The 23586-nt window shown below is 46.8% G+C and overlaps 2 protein-coding genes across 2 annotated transcripts in view; both read right to left on the bottom strand.

Annotated features, from left to right (window-relative positions):
• Positions 1-1458: 1458 nt before the first annotated feature.
• Positions 1459-16412, bottom strand: DCAF7 (DDB1 and CUL4 associated factor 7). Its single transcript, XM_050911777.1, has 7 exons — positions 16082-16412; positions 9647-9805; positions 9118-9229; positions 7909-8027; positions 6074-6283; positions 5350-5467; positions 1459-4811 (listed from the first exon to the last, which is right to left on the bottom strand). Exons 1-7 carry the CDS (start codon positions 16217-16219, stop codon positions 4639-4641), a joined length of 1029 nt encoding a protein of 342 aa, XP_050767734.1. The 5' UTR covers positions 16220-16412; the 3' UTR covers positions 1459-4638.
• A 2580-nt stretch (positions 16413-18992) lies between these two features.
• Positions 18993-23586, bottom strand: part of KCNH6 (potassium voltage-gated channel subfamily H member 6) — a 32776-nt gene continuing 28182 nt past the window's right edge. Inside the window, exons 11-16 of the mRNA XM_050911734.1 lie at positions 23265-23458; positions 22264-22363; positions 21703-21990; positions 21043-21223; positions 19678-19876; positions 18993-19284 (exon numbers count right to left, since the gene is read on the bottom strand). Coding sequence (XP_050767691.1) covers positions 18997-19284; positions 19678-19876; positions 21043-21223; positions 21703-21990; positions 22264-22363; positions 23265-23458 — 1250 coding nt within the window. The 3' untranslated portion in view covers positions 18993-18996. The remainder of the gene's footprint in view (positions 19285-19677; positions 19877-21042; positions 21224-21702; positions 21991-22263; positions 22364-23264; positions 23459-23586) is intronic.

The following is a 23586-nucleotide window of genomic DNA, read 5'->3' as shown; positions in this document are numbered from 1 at the left end:
TTTTCAGTATGTCCTGAAAGAGTTAAAACACCACTAACATAAGGAATTGACAAGTTCAAGAACTTAGGTTGTGTGAATTTACAGAGAGCAGCTGCATTTTTTCTATCACAAAAATAAGTTATCCAAAGAATCCAGCTACATCTTTACACAACCAACCTGCTACTACCGCCATCATGTTCAGACAGTAGAAAAGAGGATTCCCAAACACGGTCAAGTTCCTAAGCAAAAGGGACTCTCTGGGTGACAAGCAGCACTACATTACTTGGGTTGGTCTTGCAAGATTGTGTCAGTCTCAGAATACAGAGCTTCAGTTTAACATTAACAGTATTGTCAAGTGCTCACTTTTTTGGTGTTCAGTAGAAACAGAGGAGGGTCCACTAGATACTGACAACCATAGCCAGTTTAGGATATCAGTGACTGTTGTATTTAACATTTTATACAAAACACAGACAAATGCCTACCATAAAAGGGCTGAGGAAAAGATGACTCTCCTCCTAATCTTACCAAAAATATACTTGTTAAAGTGCCATCTGCAAGAGAACAAAACAGACACACTCAGCTTTCTTCATTTACATTTAAAACAAGCACAAGAGCATCTGTGAATTCCAATATACCGGACTCCTTCCCTCACCTAGTCTCTGGCAGGCAGTGATCTACAGTTGAGACTGATGCAGCTTTCTCATTGCAACACCAGGCAAAAATAGATCTTTTTACTATTATCCAGAACATTCAGGAGAGTAATTACAGCTAAGTTTTGAAAAGATCATTAACTTTCACTTATGAGAGGCAATGCCTCCCCCGTTAAGTACATTTCAAGGTTCCATAAGGAACAACCTGTATTATCAGTCTCCTTTCGTATCGTTCTTTGAAACCATTGTGTTTTCTTTCTAAGTAGATTGTCAAAGCACTCAAATCCTCGCCTTTTAAATCCCTGCACACAGAAGTACAGTTCCCATAAATGCGACCTACCATAGCCCATTTCATTTAGACAATTAACAGAGCTGGCATACTACACACTAATTCGACATCCAACTTGTTTTCTGTAGGTTTTCACCTCACTAATGAGTTTTACATGATCAACATCTCCTGGTTGAGAGCCAATATACCAGCAATATGTTGTCCACATAATAGTAGGAATCTATGGAAAGCTTGGTTTAAACAGAACATAACAACCAAACAATAGCTTAGTACCTTGAATTAATCGACTGGAGAAGTGATACAGAACTACTTAAGTCAGAGAAAAATATTTCTGTCCCAGAATCAGTCTTGCCTGTACCAACAATAGCATGTGATTTTCTGCTTTGCTAACCTCACTGATGCTCACCTTTCCCTTAATGTTACTTTATACTCAAGGGATATGAGGCATTTGAAAGCAGTTGCTCTGCATCCTCTGCTTGTGCAGTAAGCACAAAATAATTGAAATCAAATATCAAAGTATTTATTTTCATAAACTTCAGGAAAAAATAATGCTTATGGGGGTTTTACACTCAACATAATTGAATGTTAAGCAGGTAAAATATGATAAATTGTATCTTCTGATTCACAGGCTACAGTGACAAGCCTCAGGGTTTTATTTTACCTTGCAAATAAACTTGAACCAGCAAGTAAACCGTTAGCTCCCTGCCACTGTGTCAGCAGGTGCTGGCAAAGGGCACCAAAGTCTCTCACTTCCTTCTCTATATGGAAGTGCCATTTGCACTACAGAACATCTCACCCATGAGGATTTTCATGTCTTTTCAGTCATTAACCTTTAAAGTGACTTCTTTGAAAAGAAGCTATTTTAAGTAGCATTTCCCTGTTCCAAAACAGCCTCTAGTGATTTCAAACGTAATTTCATATGAAGAATGACAATGGATTATGCCCAAAGCAATATGCTGTAGATCCAGAAGGTACCCCAAATGGCTAAACAAACAGGACATAGGCTTTATTTAGAATCCACTGGAGCCTGCAAGATTCCTTCACTTGCCTTTGATGAGTTTGGAATGAGCACCCAATTCCACAAATGAACTTCAAGCAGTTTTATGGATGCAAGGACTGACACTGGATCCTCTTCAAGTTCTAACAGGATTGTTTTCCAACAGTAGCAAAAGCTACCTGGCTATTCAGACTATTAGCCCCTTTATACATGCTCTCTTCTCATCATCTTAGTGTAATAGATTGTATTCCTCTAGGAATACGCTGCATTTGCCATTTAGTATAGCCCATGGAGTCTTTTAGTGACTTCACTTTCAACTAAATTATCTTACGTCTTTTTTAAAGCACAATTCTACAGTTGCAAAAGATGCATTTTCAAGCTAAGCAACAGATGCACTCATCTTTTACTCATGCCATCTATGCAAGAATGAGACTTTGAAGCATAAAGGGGACTACAGAAAGTACTAATATTACAGGTAGTTCCCACTTAGTAACACAGCATATTGTGCCTACTGTTTGTAATTAAACAGTACATGACAAGCCTGTGTACATATTTTTATATGAGTATCTAAAGCTGTGAATGCCATTATATGCTTCTGCTAAGAAAATCCTAATTTTCACTTCATTCTGCATAAGTATTTTCCAGTTTAAGATGAAGTGCTATTGTAAAAAGTGATAACCTAATTGTCTGGCTAACACTGTTCTGACATCTAGCTCAGACCTGTCTGTGGAACACACTACTTGCAGCACTGCTGCTAATAAGAAAAACTGACCTTCAAGTCCAATCAAGTTTTCTATCAAAAATCCCACAATTGAACACAGAATGTCATTGACAAAACATGAGCTTGAACTGTGTTAGAGCCTCTTGGTTCTCTGATACTAAAAGGGGTGATGGAATAAAGCTGTCCCTAATGAATTCCTATCAAATTCACAAGGCAGTGCTTTTCTGAGCTCCATGTTGAGAAGCAGCCTGGAAAAGAGTATTTCTGTATGTCCAGAATGACAAAACTTTTCAAATTCTGTTCTGTATTTGACAGCGCTTTCAGTGTCAGCTTCACTGTTTCACAGCAATTGCTTCTCCCAACTTGCCTTTCCTGCATAAACTGACAAGATTCAAGTTTGCCAGTGTCCTACTATTTATAATGCTGCCTCCAGTTGCAGGTGAATACTCATTAGGTGGAAAGACAATTTTGATAGTTTCTGACATTTACATCAAAACTCAGCTGGTATACCCTTACAGACCAGCTATGGTTGTCACGTCTTCATTGGGAGAGCACTGCAGAGCGCTCATCCGAGTAGCTATGTTATCAACGAAGATTTTTATCTTGCCTAATCCACTCAGCTTTGATTGAAAAGTATTACTGTAGAGTGATCTACTATTCAAAACAGACACAGAAGCCCTTGGGCACATCCTCAAAAGATACGAGGATGACAAGTGCCAAACCTTAGCCTCTATGGCACAGTTTCTTTCCTTTTAAACCCATCGCTGTGCATTACATTAGGGAATAATTTCTTTCAGAGAAACAGCTTTCATTTGGATAGCGGACCAGCCTTTCCAACTCATCTCGCTCATTCAACAAGACCTGACAGTATAAAGCAAATACACTTCGGGGAAAAAAGATTGCTTTGCACTCCTTTCAAGAACTCCCACGAAGACAGGCCAAACGCAAAGAAGCTCCAAGGTACAGGCTAACCACAAAAATCTGGCTCATATTATTTGCCAATCAAGCAAGCTACAAAGTGTGAAACCATTTTATTTTGGTTTAGATAGTAAGTCTTCTGAGGGGAAATCATTTGATTGGAAGTGTCAATCCCAAGTCCGTTACAAATCACATTTTTTCAGGAGTCATTTACCTCCTGGGAGCTTAAGTCATGCACATATCTTCTTTCTGAAATCTATTACCGTTCTGTTAGCTAACACAACTGCAGGATATACACAAATTCAGATATAATTTAAAAATAAGGCCTACCATAGTAACAACTGCCTCTAGCATGAGAAAAGTGTAAAGAAATTGTGCAACAAGTACTTGTACTTCACAGCACCAGAAAATTCTGCCCGGGTAACCAGGTATAGAGAGCCAAGGCAACAGTTAATTCTGGCAGGCCTTTACTGCCAGGGAGCCTGCAGTGTTATTGTGATTTGTATCAATGAATAGATCCTGCTTTGGGCATATGGAAGTGGATCACATATCAAAAGTAAGAATTAGGGAGAAAAACCTTACTCAATAGAAAGTTAGCCCAATATATAAAAAACATACAAATGTTTAAACAGTTTAGAGGCAGCAACAACAGGAATGATAAAGATTCCTGCCAAGGTGGCTGTTAACATCAATGTCTTTTTCCCCACCTTGTTTTGCATCTGCTTCTATTAAACTAGTTGATGTGCTGCCTCAGCTGGCTGACAAATACATGGACATATGCAGCAACTTAAAAGTCCGCAAGCTTATTAATACAGTCAACAAACAAATATACAGAACTTTAACTGGGGGGGGGCAGGGGGAAGGAAAGAAACCAGAACCCAGAAGGTCCAAGAGGCTCAGCATGTCTCTGCATTTTAGAGTCTTGGAGAGACAGGAGACACCTGCCATTGATTCTTGTAACAGTTTCTTGTAACAGTAGATGCAAAGCAACAACAGATACTGGCCACTTGATTTGTGTTGTTCTTACTTTAGATGGGAGGGGAAATTATACAGCCCTGCCTCAATGTGGCATGAAGCAGGAATGTTACACTCTCAAAATCTCCAGGCAGTTGTTGTAGCAGATAGCTATCCAGTCTGGCTGAGTTGATGCCCACTGTACATTGTTGATTTCTCCCTCTGCTGTATAGGCCAAGATAGGGTCCTCAATGGCACGAGGCATTTGCTGGATATCCCAGATGAGAGCCTGATGGTCATCCGCTGCAAATGGAAGAGAAAATCGGAAGTAGAATCAAAGTATAACGAGTTCTCCATACATGGCTACTAACAGGCGTATAGTCCAAGAAGCTATACAGGATATGGCTGTTGCAGTCCCGATGAGTATTCAAACCAGAGGTACAATGATACAACTATGCTCGAAAAAAATAAGCTTGGATCATTATGCATTATCCAGGACAGAGCTGAAAAACAAATGATCAGTGGAACTCGTATCAATTGAAAACATTTAAGAATTAGATTGCAAAAAAATACGAAGCATTAAAATAATATAGCTTAGCCAAAGCAGATGCACAGTTTGGGCACTGGGCTCACTACTTCCACACAATAAACTCCATTAGGTGTATATTTCCATAAATATTTTAGGGAAGATATTAATAAAGGGCTTCTAAACTGCAGGTATGCTTTAGCAAAAGGCAGGCAGAGAACTGCATAAACTTTTGGAGAGAGGGGATTTTGCAAATGCAGTGAAAAACTCTCAGAGGTTCACCAATGCAGCTGGATAGGGATGGATCACGCTTACCTGCTGTACAAATGTGGCAGGAAGAATGAGGTGCCCAAGCAATTCCATTTACACACGCTCTGTGGTTGTTTAACCTGGCAACAGGAGTGCAGGGAACTCTGACATCTAGAATCACAACCTTCAGAAACAAAAAACAACTAAATTAATAACTTGCCTTTTTTTTTTTTATTTGTTTCTTCAGAAAACCAAATATTTTGAGCCAAGGCTATAAATACAGCACTTTCCTAAAGGATGCGGTTGGCAAGCAAACGCTGTTCTCAAAGAATAGCTTCTAGCTGGTTAGCATGTCTCAAAAGGAGTCAGACCTCACAGGGAGGGTTTGTGAGTTATGCAACAAGGGCAAACGAATTACGCTTCCCTGAAGCGGCACAAGTGACAAACTAAGATACGCTGCTTTGTGCACTGAACCGAGAAAGAACAAGGTGACTAAAACACTTGCAGTTAAGATTTTATGTGAAAACTATTGCCCAACTGGCTCACAGACCCCTCTTAAAAACCAGCTGAAATATATACAAGCCATAAAGATCTTCAAGTTTATAATGCCAAAGTTACTTCTTTAACTCCTACTGAAGTTAGTGCACTAAGAATTGGTCCTTAATCATACTCCAGTTCAGGTACTGACACTGCCCCCTTACTTTAAAGGACTGACTACTAATTAGTACCAAGCCACCTCCCAAAAAAATCACAACCACTAGCACCGACAGAAGATGAGCTGCCACGTTACCTCCATGCCGTCCATGGCCATTGTAGCAAGATAGTTGGGATCCTGCTTATTCCAGCAGAGACGCAGCAATGGATGATGCTGTGGGTCCTCATAAATTATGGTGCTGTGTTCCAGATGACGGAGATCAAACATCCTCACTGAGCCATCTGCACCAACTGAAGCGAACATATCTCTCCCACCACCTGCACGGCTAAACGCTATGTCATACACCTGCTCAGTAACAGGACAGAGAAACACAACCTTAGTTTTAGTGAGCACACTGCCTCCTAATTCACAGTAAAATGGATTTTAGGTCTGGATAGCAGATCTAGTTGCGACATATTCTGTCAAATACTTGATGTTCCTAGCAAGTTTTTAGTTATTACACTTGCCAAAAGGAGGGGAAAAAACTTAAAAGCGTTATGTCATTATAGGATCATTCACTGAAACTAAGCATATCAATTTCCAAGGCTCAGATTTTTTTATATTAATTGCTGAAAAGTAGTATTATGTTAAAATGAAAGAATCTTTCAAGTTGTTTATTGCCTTTCATATGCAGTTGATTTCAATTCCAGTTTGACATTTTACCTCATTTTTCTAAAATATTCTGGAGCATAATCTAGTAAAACAAGCTGTGTTGGGTTTGTGTGGCGGGGTTTTGGTAGCCAGGGAGGGGCTACAGGGGTGGCTCCTGTCAGAAGCTGCTAGAAGCTTCTCCGGCTCCAAGTCGGACCCGCCGCTGGCCAAGGCCGAGCCCATCAGCAACGCTGGTAGCGCCTCTGGGATAACAGATTTAAGAAGGGGAAAAAGACTGCTGAAAAACCTGCAGTGGAGAGAGGAGTGGGATGTGAGAGGAACAACCATGCACACACCGAGGTCAGTGAAGGAGAGGGAGGAGGTGCGGGGGAGCAGAGGTTCCCCTGCAGCCCATGGTGAGAGGGCAGGCTGTCCCCCTGAAGCCCAGGGAGGTTAATGGTGGAGCAGAGATTCCCCTGCAGCCCAGGGAGGTTAATGGCGGAGCAGAGATTCCCCTGCAGCCCGTGGAGGACCCCACGCCGGAGCAGGTGGCTGGGCCCAGAGAAGGCCGTGACTCCGTGGGAGAGCCCACGCTGGAGCAGTTCATGGAGGACTGCAGCCTGCGGAAAGGACTCGCGTTGGAGAAGCTTGTGGATGGCTGACCCCCGTGAGAGGGACCCCACGCTGGAGCAGGGGAAGAGTGTGAGGAGTCCTCCCCCGGAGGAGGAGGGAGCAGCAGAAACAACGTGTGATGAACTGACTGCAACCCCCATTCCCCATCCCCCTGTGCCGCTCAGGGGGAGGAGGTAGAGGAATCGGGAGCAAAGCTGAGCCCAGAAAGAAGGGAGGGGTGGGGGCAAGGCGTGTTTTTCAGATATGGTTCTATTTCTCATTATCCTACTCTGATGTGATTGGTAACAAATTAAATTGATTTCTTTTTCCTCAAGTCAAGTCTGTGTTGCCTGTGACCATAATTTGTGAGTGATCCCTCCCTGTCCTTGTCTCGACTCACGAGCCTTTCGCTATATTTTCTCCTTTCCATCCCACCGGGGGAGAGGAGTGAGTGAGCAGCTACGTGGTGCTTTGTTGCCAGCTGGGCCTAAACCACGACACAAGCATATTCTCAAGTCCAGATTCTATGATGAGTAAACAGAGTAGTTTTGACAGCCAATAATATAGTTTTAATCAGTTTGGTACTCAAAACTGTGTATCTTAATCTTAGACAAATTATCTTTTTGGATCATTAGATTTTTCAAGAAAAAGGGGGAAAACAGAAAAGTTCTGTTCCTTTTCTACCGCTTAAAAAATATGCAGTGCAAACAATCAAAACCAGCCGTCACCTCTTTGTCATGCGCAATAAGCTGGGTCTTCACGTGGCCAGAGACCAGATTTACTCTTCCCAGAACCTGTCCAGTCTCCAGACCCCAAATAGTGCAGGTCGTGTCAATACTAGAGGTACCTGAAACAAAAACACTTCTGTTAGCAAAATTAATATTATTACAAATTATTTAATCACTTACTGGATTAACGTACTATCCCCCAACATCTACAGATCAAAACAGCTACAAGAACAGCACACAATTAAAATCAAGAATTTCAAACAGCTAACAGTCTACCATGCATTTAAATGACCCAAACCTTTTAGCTGCAGAAATAGTCTTCCACACAGGAATAAAGTGTAAATAGCTCATGTCTACTTCAATCTATTCAGAAGCCTGATGCAACTCTGAGATGAACTTCCCCATCCTGTAAGTCTCATGTGCATGTAAAAACCAAAATTCCATCATAGTGTTGCAACAGCGTATCATTATTAATCGATTGTTTCTGTGCACTAAAGGTGGGGCTAGCAGTAAAGCTCTTAAGAGATGAGAGATGCAACACACAAAAAAATAAATCATGTAGTAAATAATGTCTTAGTAAGACATATTATCACTGTTAATCTCTGGGCAAATCCCCCTGACATGAATGGCTGTACTCTTCTGGGAAACAAACCTCTGCTGGATCAGTCATCTTGGATTCACAATTTGTCCCACAGGCTATAATTAAGCCTTAAGCATTCAGCCCCCTCCTCCAACTGAATTAAGGGCTCCTGGCTTTACTCCTGCTGCTGAAATGGCTTCAAAAAAGACAAAGCTTGGTACACAGTTTTCTATTCACTCAGAACACACTGAAGTAAGTCACAGGAGTTCATGTACATTGTTACTTAGCACTACTACAACAGCTAACCAGCCCTGAAAACTGAGGCTCCCTATCTGCAAATAAGGAACATCCCGAGTCCAACTTAAGTGACCCATTCTGTACTGGACAGGGCACCTTTCAATGCAAAAAAGTCTCCACAAGCTGCTCAATTTTTTTTTAATTTTATTTTTCTATTTTTAACCTAAGACAATGGCAGTTTCTATAATGCAGAAGTTTGTTCAATGGTTAGTTATCAAGTTCACCAGCGGACATGCAATGACACAGCAATCAACCACAGCCCAGACTTCACCAGACTAAATTCAAAAGCGTGTCTTTTCCATGCTGAAAATGTAGCATTTTGTCAGTCTCACCTAGAAGGTAAGGATCCACTTCATTCCAGTCAAATGATGTTAGCGGAGCACAGAAATCAGAGTTCTTGTTATTGTTCAGCAAACACTCCAGCCGGGTCTCTGTTTCACCCACCTTTAGAAAAAGTGAAACATCTGACTTAAATAGCAACATCCCATGACTTGTTCCACTTGCACTTCCAAAACATAAGGTGCTAATCCTGGGTGTCTTTCCTCTCAGCTTTACATCCTAAAGCTCTGGAAAACACAGTCACCATCTCTACCTTCAATAAGGTGATTAAAACAGCAACTACCATGATAATTCTGGTTCTCCTATAGTCTTCACATTTAGTCACATTATTGCAGTTAAGAAAACAAATTATCAAGTGCTTTGACTTGATTTTATGTCTTAACCTCCACACCGTAGCAAGGGCAAGACATCCTGACTGGAAAATAACTCACTTCAAAAAAATCTGGTCTCGAGTGAAAATGAGATCAATGTGCAATACAATTAATGTCATGGTTCATCTTTTTCTAGGGAGGATTTACTCACTCTCCACACTCGTAGATAGTCACCACTGGTTGCCAACAGGTCTGGATATACTCCCTTGGTGTCTGGGATCCACATAAGCTTTGTGGTAGGGTAGGGGTGATCAAAGGTGTTCCTGCAAATGAATTCTGAGCTCTCTTCATCCAAACCAACAAGCTGCACCTGCAAGAAGCCATATTTAAAAGAAAGCATTTTATCAAAATACTTATTTATAATTACAGCGTTAAGACTGACGCTACTTCAGAAGGACACCTTCTGTAACCTCAAGGACAATACAAAATGACCATCCTGTCAATGGAATGAGAAATCGTTAAAGCTTTGCTTCCTAGCTGGGGCATGTAAGCAAAGTGAAGTATACATAATCACCACTGTGCTTTACTTTGAAGAGATGATCTCAAATGAATCGAGATCCAGTCCTAAAGGATTAAAGACCACCCTTCTCATTTCCACATTGCAAAGCCTAGTTTAAATCACAGACTTAAACCGCACAAACATTATTCCAACTCATCTTTAACTGAACTGATGCTGCCAATGTCATCTTCAGAGAGCAGGACAAGCTGTAGTTTGCACGACAACCACCCACAATTAAAGCTCCTATCATGGAATTCTTGGCCATAACCCTGCAGACTGTGACAGATCATGTCAGCTAGCTATCAAGCTGTTTTCAGCATCACATTACCTAAAACGTTCTGTCACAACTGCACAAAATTAAGATACAGATTAATCACATCAGAGTCAGAAAGTAAAACAGAATTCAAACTTAAAAAAAAGTTGGAAAGCTAAAATATTTACATAATTATTCAAATGTTTTGTGTGAAAAGACCAAGAAAGCAGGTCTGCTGAAAGATTCTAGGTAGCTGAATTCCAAATTAGGTTTTTTGCACAGTAATGCGACAGTGGGAAGGGCTAACTCGCCCAGTTGTGAGAGTGATGCAAGACAGAGCAAACAAGAAACTATCTCCACATAGCTTGGTCATGACAACACCTGAAGTAATGCTTGAAGTCCCAGACATTATGTTATTAGAAAAATATTGACATGTCAGAAAGTGTTCAGAGAACAATATGGTGCTGGGAGGATATGTTTAACCCAGCAGTGACTGCAAGACCTAAACAGGATGAAAGCCCCACTGTGGTAAATGTTGTTCAAATACAAACATTATGGGGACAACTCACTACAATTAGTTTGTAAGCTGCTCACGGTAGGAACTTCCTAGTACTTTCCACACAGCAGCTTCCTCCTGGAAACAGTGGCTTAATGGACTTTTCCTAAGATGTTTATCTGGAAAAATCCTAAATATTCTGGGATAAGCAATTTGGTTAATAAACTACACATTTAAACTAGATGGGAAATCTACCATATTTTTTTTCCACATAACAGAAAACCAACAAATGCTTCAGTGGATCTTAAACTATAAAATTAGCAGTTATGAGCCCATGTAGAGATGCCTTTAACAAATGCAAACCTTGCCCCCTGCCACAATGAGAAGATCCATCCTTTTCACCCCATAACAAACCCTAAGACATATCCAAGTATGCTTCCAAAAACTGTACTTGTCTGCCTTGCACTCGCTTTATTACAGCTACTCATTATACTTCACACTCTAGTATGAATCAGTCAAGAATCTCCCAGTCTTCTGAAGTGATTGACAAATAGCTTTCTAACTCCTTTAGGGATCAGAAATACTAAGCGGATTTTACAAAGGAAGCAAATTGTCCTTGGTGATAGAAAATCTTGTGGCAAGGTCAGGATCAGAAGACAAATGACCTCTAATCATTTCTTCTCCTTTGCCTATGCTGTTTTCAGCTCAATATGAGTGTATTAAGCCTACACAAAGCAATCAACATACTCATAACCAGAAGCAAATCTCAAACAGCAGAGGACCCACTTTCATCAGTGTGAATTTATATATTCCTGCACCGCATATTCATGTTTAACCCCTCCTCGGATCTGAAGAAAAAGCAATGACTGTGTAACAACGCAGTATCTTTGTGATCTTTGACACTTTTAGGCGCAGGCCAGGTTAGAGAACAAAAATTGCATTAGCAACACAAGAGCTCCTGGCAACTGCTGAAGATCAGGTGTCTGACACTGATTGTCAGACCTGGCAGCAGCCTGTGATAACTCTGAGCAGGAGGCTTTGGTCTGCCTGGAGACAGGAGCAGAAGCAGAAAATACTGCTTGAGCAGCTCTGTTCTTTTCCCAGCTCAGCATATTCAAAGGTATGACTCTTCTCTTCGGACTTGATCACACACAGTGATTACAGAATCCCTCTATTCATCCTCTTGTGCAGGCTGAGCAAGAGGAGATGGAATGATGGAATCATTTTCAGGATGCTGATTATATTAGAGCCCTGTCTCTCCCTCCTGCAAGTGAGGCAAGATTTGCTGCTGCCAGCTACTGCCTGAAGGAGTGCCTGAAGTCCAGCCCAGATAAGACGGAGGTGATGCTAACAGGAAAGTAACTGTCGGTCTGGATACAATTTGAACCATTCTATGTCTACCTGTAACTCATTCCAGTGGGAAAATGAGGACCAGTGCATTCGATCTCCATTAGTATTGCAATTATGCTACGACAGTAGGTAGGAATGCTAACTAATTATTTGTTTCTCCAACACATCAAGATACGCCAAAATTGGATGTAGATTTTCCTATCATAATCCAAGCCTTTATCAACGCTTAATTGCAACAGTGCATCTGAGTAAAGCAGTACCTTTAATCAGCATTCCTTAACTTCTAAAAAATTACATCTCTCTCCAACATGATCCAAAAGAATCAGACACAGAATTAAACAATGCAGGATTTGGTAACAGCTTCTTTTTCTTGCATGGTTTGAGGAACAGTGAAGCAAGTTCACAGTACTTTTTTTTTTTTAATAACTATATCCCTTTAATCTAATTACTAGCTAATAAGAACAACATTTCACAATTATTTTAGGGTCATGTACAATCAGAAAGATCTCACTGCACCAATTAATCTTCAACATGCAATCAATTTTTCTTTGCAACTCTAAACCTTACAGAAAAAATGACCCTCTGGTAAAACAACCACCCTGAACGCTCTCTGATTCAAGGCACTGTTCAGGAGAAGGTGGCATCGTGGGAAGCGCACGGTCATAACCTGTCAGTCTGCTCCAGAGATGGGAGTGAGCAGTGTACAGCACCACCCTCTACTGTTTTCTAAACTGGACTCCAGTTCTGTCTTGCAGATAGATCCCCAAATCAGCCTTTCCTGATGTTTTCCACAGATCGTTCCTGATCCATGAAGCCATAGTCAGGAGCCTGCAGAACAGCATTAACAGTGAGATTTATGAACACCTCTGTTCCATCCCATTACACCAGTGATCCGTGAGACATTATAAAGGCTGACAGCCGTTTCCTAATCCAAGAAGTTCAGGAAACACCACCCCAAATAATTTTAGTTCTTCCAACTGGAGCAAGTAATCTCTCTTCTTGTACCAATGATTTGATCAGCAAAGGTGTACAAGCTGAAACAAAACTCCACCGGGGTTCAAACAGTTCTTGGCAACTAGCTTTCTGGTATGCTATACAGCCTGTTAGTGCAGGGGTTGACAGAGGTTAGAAGAGTCACGGAATTAGGGATAGCAGTGAATTAGGGTTTGGCAGTCAATAGATTTGAGTTCCCCATGAAACAGAGCTACAAAGAGCCATTTTATATATGTAACCCATAAGTACTTCAAGCTCTGGTAATTACTACAGAAATAGAAAATCATAGAGACAAACGAGACAAGAATCTCTCTCTTTCTTTCACTGTAATTCCCTCACAGTGAGCACTTCTGCTGCAACAAACACTTGGTGCATTAAGGCTTTTTAAAAGCCCCTTTTTAAAAGAAACCCTAAAACAGACAAGTAATAAGGAAAAGGTATATTCACCTATTTGGTTAGATTTTAAGCAAGCTAGAATTGCTATTCCAGACTTTTTTTTTTTTAGTATATTAAGGGTAAGAAAGCAAGCCAGTTATTTGGAACAAACCATTGCAACATCAGGAACAGAAATGTTGTTTGGAGCTTGTCACAAACCTCTAAAGATTATGAGTGCAAAGAAATGAAAATGAGTTGTCATTATCCTTTTAATTAGCGCCAACTGTACCTATAAGTGTATTTTGATGTCAGAAACTGGCAATATAAAACATCTCAACTGTGAAGGGCAAATTATGCAGGAGGACAAAGCTTTCACATGTGCCCCGTAAAAATCTTAAATTTCTGCTTACCCCAGAAGTCAGGCTATAAAACCAACTGCTCCAGACCCTTTGCAGCACAGTGTTATGGACTACTTAAACAGGGTAATTTCAGTTCTTCCCCTTTGTTCCTTTAGTTATACCACTTACATGGACAGAAGCTGGAGCTGAAAGAGTTTACAACTAGCGTACACCTAGCACAACTGTACAGTATCTGTCCAAGAGTTCCCAGTCTGGAGCATGAAGCTATTCCCTGAATGTTTCAGTATCCTCTAAAAGATTCAGCAAAGCTGTGAGAGTCATAGTAAGACACCACAAAGACAGTGCAGATGAAACACCACTCCCAAGCTTGTTCTGGTCCCTAAAGTAAAGTGGACAACATCAATACTTTAAGCAATAACAACATCTGCAATTACCCAAGACAGCTCTCTGTTAACTACCTTCCTACAGTGGAAGGCTGTACTGAAAGCACTACAAAAGGCATCAAACAAGAAAACCACACACCCCTCCCCCCCCCCCCCTTTGAAATATCAGAGACGCAGCAAAACCTCTCAGCAAAGCGAAGGTTATGTTTCACTGCATTTATTGTACAAGTTTAATTTTTAATCATACATCATGTTTATTTCTATAGCAGCAGCAGCATCCAGACTGGCATCTCATTCTCATACAATTAGTTTCCAGCTCTTCACACCACAGAGAACTCATAGCATGGTGGTGCTTATATGGACTGAAGTCAACAGAATAGTTATTCCTGAAGCTCAGAGGTCAAGAGAAGCCCTGGGGAATATTTACAGACGGCAGTAATTTACATAGTCCTATACAATTTCTGTCTGCAACAACTGTGAGCATAAAGGGTGGAAAAGAGAGGGGTTGACTCAACTGCTTTACACTTGAAGCCCGAACTGAAAAGCAGACCTGATCACGCTGTAATCGAGAGCAATCCCAGGGAATGGTCCAAACTTAAGGAGGTAAAGGCAACATAAATGTATACACCCTTATTAACCAATTCTACCACCTCTAAACAAAAAACTGTTTGCAAGTTTGTTATTTTAGCTTCTCAGAGTACAGACTACAAGAACACTTTCAAGTTGGTCTTTAAACAAATTAGGAGTTTTCAAGCTCAGGGACCTGTCTTTCCCCAGCAGTACTCCCAGAACAACGACAGCAGTCACCAGCGTAAGGAGACAACTCATACGCAGCCAACTCATACTGGCTGAACTACAAAGTGCTCAGTAGACGTACCATGTCTAGGACTGCTGCAAGTGCAGTAATTTAACCACTGTAAGAGATGTCACCCCTGCCTTACCGTCACCTCCTCTCATTACATCCTTGCGCAAAGCCCAATCCCCAACACCAACTTTCTGACGTTATTTTCCACAACCTCCATTAAACAGCTTGACAAAGCTACAAAGCACACATGCTATAAACACACAAAGCTGTATTTGCAAAACCTTTAGTTTCACACAAATTTCAGGATGCTCTATAGCTATATCCATTTCCTCATCTCTCTTTTATTTATACGAATTCATTATACCAGACTAGCACATTAAAGTCTGTTCAGCAATGACTGCACAAGTGTTTGGAGAGGTGAACATGCAGTCTCTATTACCAATGTAAGGTTCTCCGCTTATATCTGGCAGGGAAACACTGAAGATATAATCTCATGCCTCATTACACCCTTGTTCTCAGAGAAAAGTAAAGGTACTGAGGAACCAGTGAAAGTGGTTTATATACTTATGAAAAAAGTTATCACACAGAAGTCCTCCACAGCAAGAAAGTATGAGAACAGCACAACATTTCCAATACAGTCTCAGACAACCCTGTATATGCGCAAACTTTAGTCCTGGCCATAAACTTTCCTTCATACTGAAAAAAAGCCAGGTATGCTCAAGCTAGGGGACCTTCCTGGATGAGAAGCAGCCAGCAGCAGCACCCATGGCTCTTCCCACCCCCAGTCCCTCAGTCTCCCAACAGCTGAGGACTCGCAGGAAGGAAACCAGCCTGAATCTAGGCCAGCACCCTGCACTTCACGGGAACATCTGAAGGCTCTACACAGCTCCCAGTGCCGAGGGCAAGGCACGAAGACTCCCTCCAGCCACACCAACCGCGAGGGCCGTGCCCGGGACTGGGGAGCCGCTTGAACCACTGGGATGAAGAGGGTCGGCCCCCTCCTCCCCCTCACTCTGCCCCGGCCCCGCCGCCCGATGCCGGTAGAGCCGGGCCCGGCCGCCGCCGCTCCCCACCTTGTTGTTATACTCCTCCACGAAGCTGCCCAACGCCAGACGGAACCGCTTGTCCGGCCGGACGCTCCAGTTCATGGCGTACACGGTCCAGGGCGCCTCATATTTGTAGATCTCCTTCCGCTTCCCGTGCAGCGACATGGCTCGGCCGAGGGGGCCCCGGGTAGCGGCGGGGCTGAGGGGAGCAGCGGGCTTGGCCGAGGGGGGGCCCGGGCTGGGCTCGGAGGGGAGCGATGGGCCCGACTGAAGGGAGCGGGATGGCGAAGCGGGCCGGGGGAGAGGAGGAGCGCGGCCGGCCGGGGCGCCGCGAGGCCGGAGAGGTGGCGGGGAGCGGGGGAGGCCGCAGCACGGCGCCGCGCCCCCAGGCCCGGCTCCAGACCCCGGCGGCAGCAGGAGCAGCGCGGAGGCCGTTTGGGATTCGGCCCCTCACACAACGGGAACGGAAGCCACGCGGGGAGCCCCGCCCGCTGGGTGCGGGTTGGCTGTATTGCCTGTCACTTAGAGTTGCGGGCATCTATTGGGTAGTTCACCCGTCCGTTTGGCCCTCTTCGGTCTTCTATTGGCCGCTTTGCCCTTCATTCCAAACGGACGCTCATCCTCTGGCTGGGATAACCTACCTTTGCGTTTGACCCCGCCCCGGAGGGAGGCCGTGCTCGTTCTCGACATCTTACTGGCTACCAGTGGTCGCAGTGGCGCGAGGCGGGATCCTGAGCCTTTATTGATAATCGATTGGCTGGAAGCGGTGTCAGTCACGTCAGCCCGAGGCGGGTGGGGGGGCACTTCAGGCGCACGGCTGTGCCGTGTGTTCGAGTCCCGCCTCCGCCGAGTGGCGGTCGGGGACGGGCTGGTCTCGAATTAACTGAAGCTTAATTATGGGGGTTTATTTTTGGTAGCACGGAGCAGCATTGCCGTGTGCCCGGCGCCTTACCTGGGGAAGGGGCGCAGGTGGACATCGGCTTCCCAGGGAGCTCCTGCCCGGAGCAGGGCAGGCTGAGGCCCTGTGCTTGGCTCGAGCCCTCGCGGGCAGCTCATCTCCCTCACGGCAGGGCTGGGTGGGTGCCCCAGGCCCTGGCAGGAGGTGCGGGCGCTCCCCAGGTGCTGTGCATGTCCTGGGAAGGCCTTGAGGCCTCCCAGCTCTCTAGGCCAAGGCACAGGAGGGGGAAGAGGTGTCCTGGCTGCTGCCAGCTGAAACCTGGGCTGGCCCGGGTTATAAATAGACCCTTTGTGGGACTGCGTCTGCCTGGGGCCTGAGCAGGGGCTGCCGACTGGTTTTAAGCCCCCGTGCTGCCCCACCGAGCGAGATTGGGGAGAGGCGGGTTTAACCCCCTGCTGAGGGCAAGGGGTCTGTCCTCACCTCTCAGGGCCATACAGGATCCGTTATGGGTGATCCTGGGTCCAGCCCTGCTGAAGGAGCAGTCCCATTTGGACAGGAGCCGTGTCCTCTTCAGCAAGGGATGTAGGATGGGCTTTAGGTATTGCTGCGCTCATCTGAAGTCCCACTTGCTGCAAGGACTCTTGGTGTAATCTTTGCCTGAGGTGTGTTTGCGAGATCATTTCTTATACACAGGAGAACAGCAGCAGGCTGGGCTTGTAGAAGAGCTTTTGCAAATTGCTACTGAGCCTGAACTGCATCCTATTGGGAAGGAATTGCTCAGCAAAGCCCCCCCCAGGCCCCATCCTTGACCTGTAAGACCTGCACGTGGGCTCCGTTAGCCCCATACTCCCTGGATGAAGCAACTGGGGTTTGACCACAGCCTTTTCAGGGGTCTTTGCAGATTAGCACCTGTGCTTTGTACTGCCAGGGATGAATTCACGCGTGCTCCCAACAAACACAGCTGTAATCCACATTAGGTGCCAAAAACATCTTTATTAGCAAAGTGTACACTAAAACTCCAGAGAAAGAGATGCTCACAGTTTTACTACTCTCAAAGGGAGCTCGATACATTACTTGAGCAGGCGGCCTAGGACTGTCACAGCATCTAACCGAACGGCAAGGCGGCAGTGCTAAGTGGGCTTCTCCTACGGGGGATGCTGCGGGAGTCTGCCAGGGAAAGGGCTGGGGAGGAGGAAGCATCTATCAAACCTTTATCAAAAGAGAGAAGCTGGGAGGAAGAGCTGGAGATGAGGTGTCTGGCGCTTTTCGGCTTTCTGGGATTGTGCTTTTGAGTTTTGTGCTTTATGCCCAGGCCAGTGACCAGTTGGGTTTATCTGGGGAGTTGTGGGATGCGTGTTGGGGTTTGCAAGGTGCAATCAGCCTTGCTGGAGAAGGCAGTGCCCTAGGACTCGTGCTGAAGCATGCTGAAGTGGCAGGGGCTGTTGGCCCTTAGTTTCTCAGTGACAGTCAAGTAGGACAAGGATAGCTACTGTCCTCTGTCCTTGTCCTGGGCTTCTCACCTGCAGCTCCCCCCAGTACCGCACTGTGGACATCTCCTCCTCCTCTGGTGACTACCCTTTCTGTAATGCCCACAGGCTCCACTGGGCTAAGCCCAGTACCAACGCAATGGTCCCTGCTCCAAAAAGCTGACAGCAAAGTGGCCTCGCAGCTAAGAGCCGTGGATTTGCTCTCCTCCGGTCGCTGTGGCTCACTTGGCTTGCGCCGTTCTCGAGAGGAAGCCTTGGCAAGGAAGAGGCAGCGGGTACCATTTGGCCTAGCCAGCTTGTTGGTGGCCGTAAGAAAGAACTGCTCTGGGTTCACTATAATGTGCAAATGAAACCTACTCTATGGGAACCGCTGGAAAACGTTGACCTTGGAAGCCAGCCACTCTACGCTTCCTTTCACGGTGGCAGAAGACAGCTACAAATTATACCCCTGAGCCAATGGCATTGTCCTCCGTCTTACCCTTGCAGTCAAAATCAACATCAACTGACCGAGCTCGCAGTTGAGGTTCCTCTTCACTTGCTTTGCAGCCCCCACATCTCTAACTTCCAGGAAGCACTGGGTCGGAGAGGTGTCTCTGAATGTCCTGGTGCTCGGAAGATGCCTCCAAGTGCTCAGGGAGGGAAGGGAAACGAGAGCCCCGGAAGAGTCCCTGGGTATTTGGTGCCCTTTGGTGGGGAGGCTCTGGGTTCGGGAGAGGCGGGGAATGGTGCTCCTGCTCGGAGTAGACCGTCATGGTTTCGTCGGATGCCACAGTGAGGTGCATTCTGCTTGACAAGGAGTCCCTGGATTTCAAGTGGAACTTTTCTACCTCCGTGTAGCTCGGGCTCTGGTGGGAAAGGAGGAACCAGGCGTGTTACGGCAAAAGCAAAACAAAGTAGCCATGCTCTCTCCTCACCCCATCAGGCTCCAAGCCCCAAAATGTTATTTTTCGCCTGAGGAAGCCTCAGAGCAGAGGAACCCACTCCTCTCCCTACTGATGGGGCAACCTGGTAGTGCTGGAGATGGCAGGCTGTGCCCCAAAATCAGCGATGCACTGGGCAGAAGCATCTCTAGGTAGATCTACTCCCATTTCAAGACCCCTGGCCTTTGCCTGGACCCACGAGTGCTTGGCTGTGTTTTGCGTGCAGGGAGGCTGAAGGGAACCGCTGGCTTTCCGGGACCCGTCTGCTCCGGGCAGACGGAAGCTCAGCCGGTGCTGAGCCAGGAGGGGTGGCCTTACCTGCTCCAGGGTCGTCGTCTCCTCGTCCTCCAGGGGTGCGCAGGGGGTGAGCGGCTCCAGGCTCCGCGGGAGGATGCCGTACATGGCCAGGTTGTGGGAGGACGGCGAGATGGGGCTGTATGCGGGCGGCACTTGGGACAGCTGGCGCTGCAGGAGCTGGAGGATTATATTAATGTCTGACGACATCCTGGACTCCAGCCTGGGGACAGAGCAGCCCGGCGTTAGTGCAGTGCATCCCGCTGCATCCCACTAGAGCCAGACCCGCAGCTGGGCAGGGGAGGCACTGGGGAGGAGGTGCCGATTCAGCTGCCTGAGGGTGATGGTGCTTTGCCTGGTGCTGCTTGGTGAGGTTTTTAGAGAGCTTCAAACCAGCACTGCCACAGAGAAATCAATCCTGCTGTCTCTCTCCTGCCACACTCAATCATCCCCTGCCCAATTTTTTCTGGAGCCAAACTGGGATCTGGAGCGGGAAACTGAACAAAGCTAAAACTACCCCGGAGCGGGGAAAAAATTGGAATGGTTAGTTTTAATCTGGATCAATTCTCCAGGCCAGCTGCCTGTGCTGACAGATGGGAGCAAGGCTGGTTGGTGCCAACCATTTTTAACGAGGAATAGAAGGAAATGGAAAAGTAGAATAAGTCCCTTCCTTCTGCCTTGTCCTTGACTGAAACGAGCAGCTCTGGCAGGAGCGGGCAGAGCCCCCCTCGCAGGCAACGGTCCTGGCAGCACTTACAGAGTGGGCAGGAGGCCCAGCCCCTGCTGCCGGGGATGGTGTGTTGGTGAGACACCAAAATATGCGTGTGGGCTCTGCGGTGAAGTGAGCTTAACATGGGCAGCAGCCGGGGATGAGAGAGCCAGCCGCTTGTGTGGGTGCTGCCTGGGGCCTCTAAACCTGCGTCTCTGGTGTGGGCTCTTCCTTCTCATTCAAAAATCATGTATTTTTTCTTATTTAGAGGGCAACAATGTGCACGAGGCTCATTTGCTCGAGCAAGAGGATGTTTGCAGCTCTTTGCAACAGGAAGAGGGGGCCTGCAAAAGGCTCAGGTCGTGAGCCTGTGGGTGATTTCATGTCTGCAGTTGCATTGAGTTTGGAGGCAGTGGCAAAGTGGCAGATCCCAGGGGTGGTGGGACAGCGGCAGACGAGGTGCTGGGCTGCAGCCAGGACCAGGACTTACAGTTTGAGAAGCTGCTGCATTTGCAAAGCACTCCCACCACCTCCCCAAGGAATGCAGTGTGCCAGGGGGTCAGGAGGTGGCATCTACTGCACACAGAGCCCATTGCAGCCACCCTTGGAGAGCAGAAGAAGGTGATGGCCCAGAGCTCCCCTGGGTGCTCTCCAACCCTGTGCCCCGAGGACCTGCCCACCTGCTGAGCTGGGCCTGCAGGAGCTCCAGCCTGGACTCGATCTGCCCCGGTCTGTAGTCGCTGTGCAGGGGGATGTCCCGCGAGCTGTGTACCAAGGAGATGTGTTGCAAAGGCTCCGGGTGGTGGTTCGGCCTTCGGTCCTCCCAGAAGGTGAACATGTTGGGGATGTCCAGGGGGGTGGCTGGAAGGAGAGGAGACATCTCAGCACTACTGTCTTGCATCCTCCAGCCCCACTGGCATGGAGGTGCTCCAGAGTCCATCACCCAACACGTTAATGGAGAGCCATCACCCTGACATACATGGTGCTCAGGGAGAGTCCATCACCCTGGCACCTGAGGTGCTTATGGGGATCCATCACCCTGGCACCCAGGGTGCTCATGGACAGTCCATCACGCTGGCACCCACCACACCTATGGAAGGCACATAGCATCTGGCCCCTTGGGGCAGCCCCAAAGGCGTCCCTGGGTGCTAGGAGAAACTGCAGGGCATGGGAGGGACAGAGCAGATACTACTGGGGGCAAAAGGCAGCAAAGACCCTTGGCCACAAGCATGGCTCCCCTCAAATCTGCGTGAGTTGCTTGGCTCTGTCCCAAGACAAGGCCACCATGCCCGAGCATCTCTCACCACCCTCCTGCCAGCTTTGGCTGCAGCTGTGGGTACCTGCATAGGACTGGCTGCTCTCCGCCGCCTGCTTGCCGACCTCTGTGCTGCCGGCGCTGGTGGTGACAAGGCTGAGCGTGGGCAGAGCAAAGTCATCCTTTTTGGATGTGGGGAAGGGCTCAGCTTTTGTAGGGCTGCCAGTCTTGGCCTCCTCATCGCTGATCTGGGAGCAGGGAGTGGTGCTGCTGCCCACGTCGTCCCACTGGTCCTTACTCAGCGGGTCCTGCGGGTTGGTGAGCTCTGAGTAGGTGTGGTACTGCTCTGCATCAGAGATGCCCGTGTCTGGGTCTGTGGGGCAGCACAACAGGTTAATTTGGGGAGTACCACCCATGGCAAAATCAGCCCCCATCCCCTCTAGGGTGCCTGTAGGGCTGGGGCATCCTAAGGAGAGGGAGGGAAGGCAGCGTGGGTGCCCCCAGGGTGGGGACATACAGGCTGGTCTGCAGGGACGGAGGCACCGGCAGCCGCTTCTGCTTTGGAGTGCCTGCCAGGGCAGTAATTAAATGATGATCCCGCTCCCCAGCCCTGCAAGCCAGGCTCTGCCGATGCTGTGGGACTCACCAGGCTTGTTGGGCTGGCAAAGGGAGTGCTTGCGTCGGCGTGCCCGCCGGTAGGTGCAGTCATACTCCTCGCTGAGTGGTGAGCGGGGAACGCTGTCTGCCTGAGGGATGAGAGGGGCTGGTCACCAGGGAAAGGGTGCCACATCCCATCCATGGGTACTGCAGCCCATCCAGGGATGCCATGTCCCATCCATAGGTACCAAGGCCCATCCATGGTGCCATGGCTCTGGGTGCCATGGGGACTATAGCCCATTCAGCATCCTCCTAGGGCTGGTCTCCAGCTACCTCTGGCTCTCCATCACTGCCCTGTTCCACCCAGTCACTCCTGGACTGGTTGCAGAGCTCAAGGGATCCTAGAGGCTGGCCTCATTGCTCTGAGACTGAGTTGAGGGCATCAGAACCATGGGGAGGGAAGGAGCACCCTGAGGTGGGGCAGGACGTCCTGGGGTGGCACAGGACATAGAGGGAATTTGACTTTCTTTTCTATCCTACCAGGCAAGTGTCTCTGAAAAAAATGTCAGGAAAGGACAAAGTCCAGTCATAAAGTTTAAGAGTCAAACAGCAATGATAAAAATGCTCCAAGCCCTTCACGGATTGCAAACCTGATTATTTAAAAAGGAATTTTCAGAGGAAGCTGGTACCCAACTCAATGAAACATGAGAATATTTCTTACTTCAACAGCCTCAAAACATGTGTGTGACCCACTTGCCCAGGCTGGAGCAGTCCTGGAGATGATTTACAAGTGCTGCAGAGCAGAGTACTACTGACATGGCTTGTGGGGCTGACTTTTCCAAAGAGCTCAGGAATGTGCAGTATGCATGTGCCTGCTGGGCTGTGGGGGAAATCATAACCCCATGGAGAGTGCCTTGGGAAACGTGGCTGTTGGCCAATCCGCCACCAAACTGAGTGAGGAGCACCTGCTGACATCCTTGCTTCAGCCCTCCCACTTGCCAAATTTAAGGCATTGACCATATCCGTCCCTGGGACAGCCCTGGCACTCACATCTCGCAGGTTGAAGGTGATCTCTAAGTTGCTCCAGAAGTTGTCAGAGAAGGCTGGGTACATGTCCAAGACCTCCAGCAGGTCCTCCCGCTGGATCCTGTGCAAGTCACAGTAGGTCAGGGCCCTCACGTCAGCGTTGGACTTCCCTGGGCGGGCGTAGAGGCTGATGGGCTCCCCAAAGATGTCATTCTTCCCTGTGCCAAGAGACAGCTCATTAGGGGGAGGTGGGCATGCACTCCAGCTCCAGATATACTGGACCAGCAGATCTCATTTTGGGGCTCATGAACAAGGGGATGCCCAGCAACCCCGACCCTGATTGTGG

The sequence above is a fragment of the Gymnogyps californianus genome, chromosome 28 (assembly GCF_018139145.2).
Source record: "Gymnogyps californianus isolate 813 chromosome 28, ASM1813914v2, whole genome shotgun sequence".
In the NCBI taxonomy this organism is placed as follows: Eukaryota; Metazoa; Chordata; class Aves; order Accipitriformes; family Cathartidae; genus Gymnogyps; species Gymnogyps californianus.
This window is presented reverse-complemented; position numbering and strand designations above follow the sequence as displayed.

Excerpts from the sequence above, each read along its gene's own strand:
- DCAF7 (XM_050911777.1), bottom strand. The coding sequence starts at position 16,219 with ATGTCGCTGCACGGGAAGCGGAAGGAGATCTACAAATATGAGGCGCCC. Across the intron at positions 8,028-9,117 it reads AGTGGATCCTTACCTTCTAG|GTACCTCTAGTATTGACACG; the intron begins GTGAGACTGACA and ends TTTTTGTTTCAG. Across the intron at positions 6,284-7,908 it reads TTATTGCGCATGACAAAGAG|GTGTATGACATAGCGTTTAG; the intron begins GTGACGGCTGGT and ends GTTACTGAGCAG.